The 13,377-nt window shown below is 41.1% G+C and overlaps 1 protein-coding gene across 1 annotated transcript in view; it reads right to left on the bottom strand.

The window, feature by feature from the left end:
* The window catches only part of ITGA10 (integrin subunit alpha 10), a 49,363-nt gene extending 37,118 nt beyond the window's left edge, over nucleotides 1-12,245 (bottom strand). The window contains exon 1 of the mRNA XM_030187649.1: nucleotides 12,126-12,245. Coding sequence (XP_030043509.1) covers nucleotides 12,126-12,177 — 52 coding nt within the window. The 5' untranslated portion in view covers nucleotides 12,178-12,245. The remainder of the gene's footprint in view (nucleotides 1-12,125) is intronic.
* Between the last annotated feature and the right edge of the window lie 1,132 nt (nucleotides 12,246-13,377).

Here is a 13,377-nt window from a genome sequence, read left to right as displayed (position 1 = left end):
ATTTTATGCCTTTGCACTTAGGGAAGTGGAGATTGAGGAAATGGACTTGGAAAAATTCGGCATTTTTAGGTATAACTTGTCTGGAATGTTTTTACGTTTGAGGAGCGTGCCAGGTGCCCTTGACCTGGATTGGCCACTGTCGGTGACAGGATGCTGGGCTAGATGGACCTTTGGTCTTTCCCAGTATGGCACTACTTATGTACTTATGTACTTATCTTTTAGCGTTTCTGGGTGGCAGGTCTATTAAGTCAGACATGTATGCAGGGGCTTCACCGTGAATGATTTTGTGAACTAAGGTGCATACTTTAAAGGTGATACGTTCCTTGAGTGGGAGCCAGTGTAGTTTCTCACTTAAGGGTTTTGCACTTTCGTATTTTGGCTTTCCGAAGATGAGTCTGGCTGCAGTATTCTGGGCTGTTTGAAGTTTCCTCAATATTTGCTCTTTGCAACCTGCATATAATGACTTGCAGTAGTCCAGATGGCTGAGTACGAGTGATTGCACTAGGCTGCGGAAGACAGATCTCGGAAAGAATGGTTTAATTCTTTTCAGTTTCCACATGGAGTAGAACATCTTTTTGGTTGTGTTGTTCACGTGAGTCTGTGTCGAGTCTGCAATAAAGTTTGTTTTTGTTCAACGCAGGTGCCCCAGTTTCTGGAGTCATTGGTCCACTTCTTCTGTGTCTAGTCTCTCCGTGGGATTTTGTTGTTCATCCACCGAGGTGGATTACCTACCCCCCCCCCCCCCCCCTCCACACCCATTTTTATTCCACAGACTGGGTGAAGCCACACAGCCTTTGTATACAGCAGACCTCTGTCTTAGGCATAGCAGAGCCCAGAGAGTCACCCAAACCTCAGACAAAACATACCAGCAATTACTAGAGGGAGTAGTTCCAACTCCTAAAAATGAAAAGAAAAAGAAAATCACCCTCAGGCCCTCCTCGATGCACGTATAATAGGTGCGGGTGAGCACATCACCAGCCAACAGTGCAATTGCCATAAGATTTCACCCAGCCATTAACATTCTTGGGTATTTTAAGAAAGTGGAAATGAGGCCTGGAAGAGGCAGAGGGGGGGGAAGAATCGAGCAGTGAAAGTGGCCATCCTGGCCTGTTAGGGTTGTTTAAACACATTCATAAATGCTTTCCAAATAAGCAGTTTCGTTTGGAAAACACAAACATGTGAATTATAGAGCAGACAAGAAAAGGCTTTGGGCAGGATTCCTGGGGGACGGTGGTGGGGTGGGTAAGTTATTTATTTAAAGCAGAACCACCAGTTAAAAGAATGAGAGCACCAACTTGTCTGTTTCTTCCCCTTACTGCCTCTTCCTTAGTCTTATCCCGGGGTTAACATTTTTGTGCCAGTAATTATTAAATTTGTACACTTCTTTACTTTGTGAAGGATTAAGTGGTGCAGTCACACGGCCCTGCTGCTAAAAATTCTCCTTCCATGAATCTGCACCTATTCTATTCTTGCGATTTATAATCTGCCCTAATCTCATCAGTAGATTCTAGGCAGATAACAAACCAAAACCATCTGATCCAATACAGAGATTAACAACAATCGCAGGTTACAATTTAGACAATTACATCATAATAATGATTAAAAAAATAAGTTTTCACAACTTTTCGAAAGAGAAAGTAAGATATTTGTCTTAAATCCGCCTGGCGCTCATTCCACTGCTTGGGTCCCTGATATTTATTTTTACATTTACATCCCGACAAAATTAACATATATAATAAAACCATAAACACTTACAGTAGATATAACAAAATTCAGAAAGTTCAAATGGCAGTGACTAACACTTACTACTCATAAGTATTGCCATACTGGGACAGACCAAAAGTCCATCAAGCCCAGCATCCTGTTTCCAACAGTGGCCAATCCAGTCACAAATAACTGGTAAGATCCTGAAAAAGTACTAAACATTTTATGCTGCTTATCCCAGAAATAGTGGATTTTCCCCAAGTCCAATTTAATAATGGTCTTTGGACTTTTTCTTTAGAAAGCCGTCCAAACCTTCTAATTTGTAGCTTCATTGCATGCCCCCTAGTCCTAGTATTTTTGGAAAGCGTAAACAGATGCTTCACATCTACCCGTTCTACTTCACTCATTATTTTATAGATCTCTATCATATCTCCCCTCACCCACCTTTTCTCCAAGCTGAAGAGCCCTGGCCGCTTTAGCCTTTCCTCATAGGGAAGTTGTCCCATCCCCTTTATCATTTTCGTCGCCCTTCTCTGCACCTTTTCTAATTCCACTATCTTTTTTGAGATGCGGTGACCAGAATTGAACACAGTATTCGAGGTGCGGTCGCAGCATGGAGCGATACAAGGGCATTATAACGTCCTCATTTTTGTTTTCCATTCCTTTCCTAATAATACCTAGCATTGAGCCTGCAAAAAGGTGGGAAATGTGGGGTACAAATACAATAAATAATAATAATAAAATAATAATTCTATTTGCTTTCTTAGCCGCCACAACACACTGAGCGGAAGGTTTCAACGTATCATCAACAACGACACCTAGATCCCTTTCTTGGTCAGTGACTCCTTGTTTTTTTTTATTATTTTGTTTTTAAAATTTTACAATAATTTCAAGATACAATCTTGATTTAGTAAAGATGATTTACAAGAAAAGAAAAATAATTCTATATATTTTCCATCTTATATTGACAGGTAATGTATCATAAAAGGAAAGAATCAAAGTAATTATACTAGTGGTTTTACAATATAAAATAAAAATATTTTATACTTCCATTATATTATTCATCTATAGTCCACAACATGGGAGGCCTGTCACAACATCCAAGGAATACTTAAAGTAAATTAGGAAACTGGGGGGGGGGGGGGGGGGGGGGGGGGAGTTCCAGGAATTTCTAACTATTTCACGGAGTAGATGTAACGATTAGTCTTGACTGTTCTGAAGGTAACAAGGCTATTTTAGAGTAAAAAAAAAAAAGATTAAATTGTTTAGGATCAAAAAACACATATTTAACAGAATTCAATTTTACTACACATTTACATGGAAAATTTAACCAGAAAAGTGCACCTTTTCTGGGTTGCTTTAGAAACATCCGGAAACATTCTTATTTTGTAGTTCATAAAGAGCTGATCTCTATGGAGGAAAAACTGTTTAAGGATCCAATCTCTGTCCGGTTGTAATACAAAAGAGACTATTAAACGCATTGGTATTAAGCCTAAATTGTCATCTTCTAAAGTTTGTGTTAAATTCAAGTCCAGAATATCAAATGGTATTTCAGTTCTTTCATCCTCCAATTGCTCCTTCTCCTTTTTTTATATGGTAATAGTAAATTTTTGATATTGGAAGATATGCCTTCTCTGGTATCTTCAGAACTTAATTCAAGTATCTTTTAAAAGTTATTAGTGGGGCTATCAAGGCCTGTTTTGGAAAATTTATCAGTCTTAATATATTAGACCGCTGAGCGTTCTCCAAAGTTTCTATTTTATTCTGAAGATATGAATTTTCTTTAATTAGATTAGCTTGTACCTGTTGAAGATTTTGTATTTCTTTCATATTATTCTCCGTTGATTTATCCAAAGTTTGTACCTTTGCTTCTAGTATTGGTATTTTATTTAATGGAGTCTGAAATTGATCAAATAACGAGGAAATGTTTTGTGATAGTGAGGTTTCCAGGTTCTTTAAAACTTCCTAGATGGCTTCCAGGGTAATATTATCTGGTTTTTCCCCCAAAACGAACTTACTTGATAAATCTGCAAGCAAAGTTTCCTCTTTCGGCCCCGCTTCCTTCATCAGCTGGTTCCCAGTCAAGACTTCTCCTTCCCTTAATTCCAGCACTTCATGTGCGGTTGCTATCGGTAGACTTCCATCCGGGTTGGGTCCCGTGCCGGGAAACCCCATCACCTCTTGGGAACTTGGATTTCCCAGGCCCTCCTCGGCGTGTCTGCCGGCATGGGAGGAGCCGACCGCTATTCGGGGCTTAATGTTATTTTTATCTCTAGATGGAGGGGTGGTTCACCTCTCCCTGCACTCTCCATCAACAGAGTTCCTGCACCCGACGCCGTTCCCAGACCGAAGAAGTGCTCCAAAGTACCAAGTACCAGCGAAGCAGAGACCGCGGGTCTTGTTCTCTGCCTTCCCCTCCTTTTAGGCATTATACGAAAAAAGGATAAACTTTTTCCAAGGAAATTTAAGGTACGTAGTTCGGAGCGTCTTCTCAACACTCCCCCTGCTCAGTGACTCCTAAAGTGGAAACTTGCATGATGTAGCTAAAATTCAGGTTCCTCTTTCCCACATGCATCACTTTGCACTTGCTCACATTAAACGTCATCTGCCATTTAGACGCCCAGTCTCCCAGTCTCGTAAGGTAATTTTTCACAATCCTCCCGCGATTTAACGACTTTGAATAACTTTGTGTCATCAGCAAATTTAATTACCTCACTAGTTACTCCCATCTCTAGGTCATTTATAAATATGTTAAAAAGCAGCTGTTCCAGCACAGACCGCTGGGGAACCCAACTAACTACCCTTCGCCATTGAGAATACTGACCATTTAACCCTACTCTTTGTTTTCTATCTTTTAACCAGTTTTTAATCCACAATAGGACAGCACCTCCTATCCTATGACTCTCCAATTTCCTCTGGAGTCTTTCATGAGGTACTTTGTCAAACGTCTTCTGAAAATTCAGATACACAATATCAACTGGCTCACCTTTATCCACGTTTGTTCACCCGTTCAACGAAATGTAATAGATTGGTGAGGCAAGATTTCCCTTCACTAAATCCATGTTGGCTTTGTCTCATTAATCAATGCTTTTTTTTTTAATTACATTTGTACCCCACACTTTCCCACTCATGGCAGGCTCAATGTGGCTTACATTTTGAATATGCTCTGTAATTTTGTTCTTTATAATAGTCTCTACCATTTTGCCTGGCACCGATGTCAGATTCACCGGTCTAAAATCGGCATTACATTGGCCACCCTCCAATCTTCAGGTACCACACTCGATTTTAAGGTAAAATTACATATTACTAACAATAGCTCCGCAACATCATTTTTCAGTTCTATCAGTATTCTGGGATGAATACCATCCGGTCCAGGAGATTTGCTACTCTTCAGTTTGTAGAACTGTCTCATTACATCCTCCAGGTTTACAGAGAATTCATTCAGCTTCTCCGACTCGTCAGCTTCGAATACCATTTCTGGCACTGGTATCTCTCCCAAATCTTCCTCGGTGAAGACTGAAGCAAAGAATTCATTTAATCTCTCCGCTATGGCTTTGTCTTCCCTGATTGCCCCTTTTACCTCTCGGTCATCTAGCGGTCCAACCGATTCTTTTGCCAGCTTCCTGCTTTTAATATACCTAAAAAAATTTTTACTATGTGTTTTTGCCTTCAACGCAATCTTGTTTTTGAAGTCCCTCTTAGCCTTCCTTATCAGCGCTTTGCATTTGACAACATTCCTTATGCTGTTTCTTATTAGTTTCAGTTGGTTCCTTCTTCCATTTTCTGAAGGGTTTTCTTTTAGCTCTCATTCCAAAAATGCTTTCACAAAATAAGTGAGCCTTGAAGTACCTCTTAAACTGATAAACATTTGCACAAAGTCTCTGAGTACCTGGAAGTTTAAGGCCCAGCTACTGAAAAGGCACCTTCAAATAACAATTTTAAACAAACAGATTTTATTGAAGGAAAGCTAAGGATTGGTAGCAAGAATTTATACGTTAGTGGACCAAACCTTCTGGACCCATTGCATATAAGATTTTATATATTAATGTTACCAATTTAAAATCATCTCTTCCCTTGATAGGGAGCCAATGCAATTGTCGCAAAAGTGGAGTAACTCGATCATATTTTTTAGCTCCAAAAATTAAATGAGGTGCCGTATTTTGAAGAAGATGCAATCTAGTCCACAATTTCACTGCCTGTGTTGTATTCCTGCTTTACATGTATCAGTATGACATCCACAAGGGACTCTGAAAGATCTGCTCTTCAGCTATCCGTGCTGCGTTCATGCTGTATATGTATGTGACCTCCACATGGAAGTCTGATGAAGATCCACACTTCAGATGTTGATGCTGTGCTCTTGTTTTATATCAGGGGTTCTCAACCCAGTCATCAGGACACACCTAGCTAGTCAGGTTTTCAGGATATCCACAATGAATATGCATGAGTTAGATTTCCATGCCCTACCTTCATTGTATGCAAATTTATCTCATGCATATTCGTTTGTGGAATCCTGAAAAACTGACTGGCTAGATGTGTCTGGAGGACTGGGTTGAAAACCCCTGCTTTATATGTATCATTGTTTTGTCCAAATGGAACTGGTGAAGATCTGCCCTTCAGCTGTCTGTGCTGTCTTCACACTTTGTGTGATATAGGAGGGGTGGGGGAGGTTTCTGATGGCAAACACTGCAACAGTAGTCTCTGACTTTTTTTCATTCACAATGGTGGGAACAGCTTAGCAGGAAGGCTTTAACGTAAATTTAAACAGTAAAGCATTCCTAGTAGTGAGGTCTATGTCAGAATGAAGATGTGCAGTATTAATTGGTTGTTTTCTTTAAATCTCCAACAGAATTAACTAACACTTTTTGCCCTAGTGTATATACAATATACATTGCACATTCAGAACTCCATGCAGGGATGCCAGATTTCAGTGAGGCAGTGAAATCATGGTACCATTGAGTCCTGAGAGCATAGTGCCATGGGTCAGTGGGCTCTGATGATGTTGGGTCATAGTGCCATGGGTCAGTGGGCTCTGATGATGTTGGGTCATGGTACCATGGTCCAATGATACCTGTTGCTTCCCTGTTCTCATGTTCTAAAACCTTATTGCTTCACTTTATAACCCAACATTTTGCTGACTAAAATTGCAGCCTTTGAAAAGATTTTTTTTTTTTGTCCACTCTTCATGGTAAGCTCATGCTGTAGTACAAATTTCCAGAGTTTTTTGTTTGTTTGTTTGTTAACCCTGCATTCCCTCAGTTATAAAATTAGATTGTGAGCCTTCTGGGGACAGGGAAATACCATCTGTACGTACCACTATATCCGAAATCTTGCAGGATCACCTCAGTCAGTCCTGGTTTCTGTACTGTTAGGACAGGCGTGATCCTGAGCTTACAGATGTCTGAGGTCTTTCAGGTGGTCCTCTGTCAGAATGTAACACTAACCCACAGTCGGCTATTACCAAATAGGATTAATTCTGACACTCTGAGTTTATTAAGGGGCCCGTTTACTAAGCTGTAGTAAAAAGTGGCCTGCACTAGTTTTGGCATGTGAAATTGGTGCGAACTGGGCCATTTTTTACCTCGGCAGGAAAAAGCTTTTTTTTTTTTTTTAAATGGGGCAGTAAATGGCCGTGCACTAATATTAAAATTAGTGTGTGGCTGTCTACTGCCTGAGCCCTTATCGCCACCTATTTAGAAGGTGGTAAGGGCTTACTCACTACTTGTGTGGTAATCAGGCAGCATGCCGTAATGTGGCCATGCTGCCAATTACTGCCAGGAATTCTCCCCCCCCCCCCCCCACCATGGAAAATTGTGAGTGCCAACTTCGAAACTACCGCCGGGCACCCATGCTACCCTGGCGATGGAGTCGATTTGGTGCATGCTACTCATGTGGTAGCGCTACCATGGCTTAGTAAAAGGGTCCCTAAATGAATTAAGCCAACGGAAATAAGAAGACCCTGCTGTACCACTGCAAAGAGAGTGAGTTTAACATGAGCTGCTCATTGCACCACATGAGAAATAATTTTTGGTCCACCTTCCAAAGGATGTTCATGACAGGGCCTCGCCTCATTAGAATTCAGGGCTAATCCTATAACAGGGTGTCACAGTTAAGTGTTATGTGCACGTGTGAATGTAATGTTAGCGCATAAGGGGCAAAGTGTTATTTTGTAAGGGCAGATTCAAGAAATTATGCCACAAAGTTAGGTGCTGGGATGACCTGCACTAAGCTAAAGCAGCGTTTGCCAAGTCCGGTCCTGGAGTACTCCACTGCCAGTCAGGTTTTCAGGATATCCACAATGAATATGCATGAACTTGATTTGTAAGGTCCAAGAAAATAACAGGGCAGTCTATCTGCAAGATCCAAGATGGCCACACAAAAAGCAGAACAGACGAAGAAATCTATATGCAGATGAATTTATTCAACTGACAAGGCCTTGTTGGTTGAATAAGTTCATCTTCGTATAGATTTCTTAATCTGTTCTGCTTTTTGTGTCTTGACCTTGATTTGCATAACTGCCTCCATTGTATGCAAATCTCGTTCATGTATATTCATTGTGGTTATCCTGAAAAGCTGACTGGCCAGGAAGTACTCCAGGACCGGACTTGGCAAACACTGATCTAAAAGGGTGTTCTGTGCAAGCGTTCTTTATAGAATACTACCCAAGCGTGCATTTTGTACCTTTTTGGGCGCCAGCATTGACGCCTGCCAAAGGCTGGTATAAATCCTGGCATCCAACTGTTGGCAGTTAGGTGCAGAAATGCAGGTATTCTGTAACACCAAACAAAATTCTTGGAACGGCCATGACCCATCCAAGCCCCACCCACAGCCACATCCCCTTTTCAGCTGCACGCATATTGTAGGATAGGGCGTAGGGCAGATCCACGCGTAACTCCTAATTATTGCCAATGAAGTGCTTCTTAACTCCAATAACTGATTATTGACTCCTAATTGACTAATAAGCTTACTAGCGGATGTGGGATCAGTGTCCAAATTTGCTTGTCGTACTTATGTGAGGTCTATGGATAGTATAACTGCGGGCGTCTAGATTCCAGGTGACCCAATACCAGATTCTCTATAAGAGAATCCGGGCACCCAAATGCCATTTAGAGATGGCTTCACCCTGCAGCACTGAGGTGCCGCTTATAAATTACCCCCAGAGGGACTTGTCCAAGGTCACAATGAGTTACACTGGGAGAAATGGGATTTTAACGCTGGTTCCTCTGGTTTTCAGACCATTGATCTCACCATTGGTTCACTCCTCCTCATGTGTCTAGGTCAAGCCTCAATTCATATTACCTACATAAGTACATAAGTATTGCCATACTGGGAAAGACCAAAGGTCCATCAGGCCCAGCATCCTGTTTCCAGACCTGGCAAGATCTCCAAAATGTACAAAACATTTTATACTGCTTATCCCAGAAATAGTGGATTTTCCCCAAGTCCATTTAATAACGGTATATGGACTTTTCCTTTAGGAAGCCATCCAAACCTTTTTAAAACTCCGCTAAAGAAGCTAACCGCCTTTACCATATTCTCTGGCAACGAATTCCAGAGTTTAATTACATGTTAAGTGAAGAAAAACTTTCTCCGATTCATTTTAAATTTACTACATTGTAGCTTCATCGCATGCCCCTTAGTCCTAGTATTTTTGGAAAGCGTAAACAGACGCTTCACATCTACCCATTCAACTCCACTCATTATTTTATAGACCTCTATCATATCTCCCCTCACCCACCTTTTCTCCAAGCTGAAGAGCCCTAGCCGCTTTAGCCTTTCCTCATAGGGAAGTCATCCCATCCCCTTTATCATTTTCGTCGCCCTTCTATGCATCTTTTCTAATTCCAATATATCTTTTTTGAGATACGGCGACCAGAATTGAACACAATATTCAAGGTGCGGTCGCACCATGGAGCGATACAAAGACATTATAACATCCTCATTTTTGTTTTCCATTCCTTTCCTAATAATACCTAACATTCTATTTGCTTTGTTAGCCGCAGCAGCAGCAGAAGGTTTCAACGTATCATCAACGACGACACCTAGATCCCTTTCTTGGTCCTTGACTCCTAACATGGAACCTTGCATGACGTAGCTGTAATTTGGATTCCTCTTTCCCACATGCATCACTTTGCACTTGCTGACATTAAACGTCATCTGCCATTTAGACGCCCAGTCTCCCAGTATCGTAAGGTCCTCTTGTAATTTTTCACAATCCTCCCGTGATTTAACGACTTTGAATAACTTTGTGTCATCAGCAAATTTAATTACCTCATTAGTTACTCCCATCTCTAGGTCATTTATAAATATGTTAAAAAGCAGTGGTCCCAGCACAGACCCCTGGGGAACCCCACTGACGACCCTTCTCCATTGAGAATAATGACCACTTAACCCTACTCTTTGTTTTCTAACTTTTAACCAGTTTTTAATCCACAATAGAACACTATCTCCTATCCCATGACTCTCCAATTTCCTCTGGAGTCTTTCATGAGGTACTTTGTCAAACGTCTTCTGAAAATCCAGGTGCACAATATCAACTGGCTCACCTTTATCCACATGTTTGTTCACCCCTTCAAAGAAATGTAGTAGATTGGTGAGGCAAGATTTCCCTTCACTAAATCCATGTTGACTTTTTGTCTCATTAATCCATGCTTTTGAATATGCTCTGTAATTTTGTTCTTAATAATAGTCTCTACCGTTTTGCCCGGCACCGATGTTAGACTCACCGGTCTATAATTTCCTGGATCTCCTCTGGAACCTTTTTTAAAAATCAGCGTTACATTGGCCACCCTCCAGTCTTCCGGTACCACACTCAATTTTATGGATAAATTACATATTTCTAACAATATCTCCGCAAGCTCATTTTTCAGTTCTATCAGTACTCTGGGATGAATACCAACTGGTCCAGGAGATTTACTACTCTTCAGTTTGTAGAACTGCCCCATTACATCCTCCAGGTTTACAGAGAATTCATTAAGTTTCTCCGACTTGTCAGCTTCGAATACCATTTCCGGCACCGGTATCACTCCCAAATCTTCCTCGGTGAAGACTGAAGCAAAGAATTCATTTAATCTCTCCGCTACGGCTTTGTCTTCCCTGATTGCCCCTCGGTCATCTAGCGGTCCAACCGATTCTTTTGCCGGCTTCCTGTTTTTAATATACCTAAAAAATGTTACTATGTGTTTTTGCCTCCAACGCAATCTTTTTTTCGAAGTCCCTCTTAGTCTTCCTTATCAGCGCTTTGCTTTTGACTTGACATTCCTATTAATTTAGCTGTGTCTCGGCTACTCTTACCACAGTGCAGAACACAGGAAGATCTCCTCACCTTACAGCAGTGGTACCAGCAAAAGGTTCTTTACAAAATTTTATCATTACAACCATTGTCCTCCCTCCTGTGCTGTGGGTTCTGCAAAGTTCCTCTCTCTGCGTCACACTGTCTATTAGGGAAATGAATAACTTCAGGATATAACTGTGCCAATCATGATCCGAACCTCCAGCTACCACACTGTTACAAGTAAAACACGAACACAGCACAGACAGCTGAAGAGCAGACCTTAGAGTCTTGTGCAGGCATCACAGTGATGCACCTATAGCACAAATAAAAGCAGAGTCTGCTGAAGAGCAGACCTTTATCAGATCCCCATGCAGGTGTCACACTGATTCATGTAAACATGAACACAGCACAGACAGCTGAAGAATAGACCTTTATCAGATCCCCATGCAAGTGTCACACTAACACACTGATACATGTAAAGCATGAACACAGCACAGACAGCTGAAGAGCTGATCCAATGAAGGAAAACCTTGAAAAGCAGAAGGTGTGGCCATAATAAAAAGTGTACACCTGTTATTCCAACAGAAAATAAAAAGTCTAAAATCAGAATTAAAACATACAAAGCAGAAAACTAAGGAGGAAAATCTGAATGGGAAAGGGAACAAAGGAGAACTTGCTATTCTGAGGAATTTGAACTGATTCTGCAACTTCAAATTGTTTCCAGTCACAGAAAATAAAAATATGCTTTCCTTATTATTATCATCATCAAAATCACCTTTCTCCAGCCCTAGCATTTTTGGAGACATATTTGTGGGTCAGCACGGATACAAGCATTAATCCTCCCTCGCCATACCTAGTAGAAAAGTATCTCTGGACATAGCCAAGCATCCCACATGGTTTTCAAAAACATAATCACAAGTACAGACTCAAGAAAACGGGAACATTTTTGTCCCAGCTCTGGCCCCCTAAATTTGCCAAAAGCCACAGAAGAAAACAAGAAAATTCTCTTTTGCAGCTGCTACTCAAGGCCTGCAAACAGCTTAAACTTGTTTCTTAGGCATCCTTCATCCTATGCCTGATGATGAGGATGCTTGATGCATAAATGCAAAACCCAGGTCAGAGGCAGGGAAGGACTTTTTTTTTTTTTTACCTTTCAGGAGCAGGAGAAGGCAGGAGAGAAGTGAGGATCTGTGGAGCTCCATGGTGCAAGGTCCAGAAGGTGGGACTGGGGAGAGCAGAGAACAAGCCGCCCTGGCTCACAGCATCAAAGATCCCTCTGTCTCTCCTCCTCAGCACAAGGATACTGCCTCTTTTTTTCCATCCCTGCAGAAAGTTTTCATTGGCTTCTATTAATAAGTCCTGTTTGGGGCTTTTTGGGCAGAGATGTTACTAAAAAAAAAGAAAAGAAAAAGCAACCCAGCCCTGTACATTTGTGTGTAGATTTATATAAATATTGTTTTCAATGTAGAAGGCATTTCTTTTGCAGCCCTGTTCCTGTTTGATTCTTCTTTGGGGTTCCCTTTATTCCCCCTGTATTTTTTTTTTCTCCCTCCCTCTGATCTTTGTAAACTGTCTTGCTCTGTGTATATATTGGGTTTTTTTTATACTGTGCTACAGTTTGAAACTAGTTTCCTGCTTATTTTTTTTTCTTCGTATTTCACCTACAAACAGATCCATGAAAAACACTCAGTGGTTTCCTTATTTCAAAATCACACAGGGGCCTGCGTGAGGTTGCCAGAGGGAAAGAGGACCAAATAAAAATAAAAGACACAAACCTGTTGTGACCTTCCTATTTCATTCTGAATTCTATTGTATTCCTTAGGAGATAGCCTATGTTTTAAAGATTAGGAGGCCTTCTTCTGTTTTGCCCATTCTGAATTTTAAGTTGACCAAGGTGCTGCTGCCCTGTTGGTTATCAGAATCTGTGCAGGACCCCCCCCCCCCCCCCCCCCGGCATGGATAAAACAGGACTATGGCAGGGACAGGTTAAAAGTGGGGAAGGAACAGGGTAGAGTTTGAAAAATAGGATGTAGCTATAATCATCAATGTGTACCTCTTAAAAAAAAAACATACACGCAAATAAAAATATAAGAAAATAAAATATTTAGGGGAGGAAGATAAGAGAAGACACAAGCATAAGACCAAAACTTGAAGACATAAAAGTGTGTCACACTCATTTGAAAGCTCTCTCACTCTCACACTCTTTGAACCCTATTTCTCACTCGTCAGAGCTTCAGTACCAGTGCACTGATCCCGATCACTGCTTTCATGAGAGGGAAGCCTTAGGGGTTCTTTTATTAAGCTGCTCCCCGTAGAAATCAGCTGGCAGTAAACACTGAGATGTCCATAGGAATATAATGGGCATCTCGGTGTTTACTGACAGCTGATTTCTATCGCGACCT

Source organism: Microcaecilia unicolor, chromosome 14, assembly GCF_901765095.1.
Source record: "Microcaecilia unicolor chromosome 14, aMicUni1.1, whole genome shotgun sequence".
Lineage (NCBI taxonomy): Eukaryota > Metazoa > Chordata > Amphibia > Gymnophiona > Siphonopidae > Microcaecilia > Microcaecilia unicolor.
This window is presented reverse-complemented; position numbering and strand designations above follow the sequence as displayed.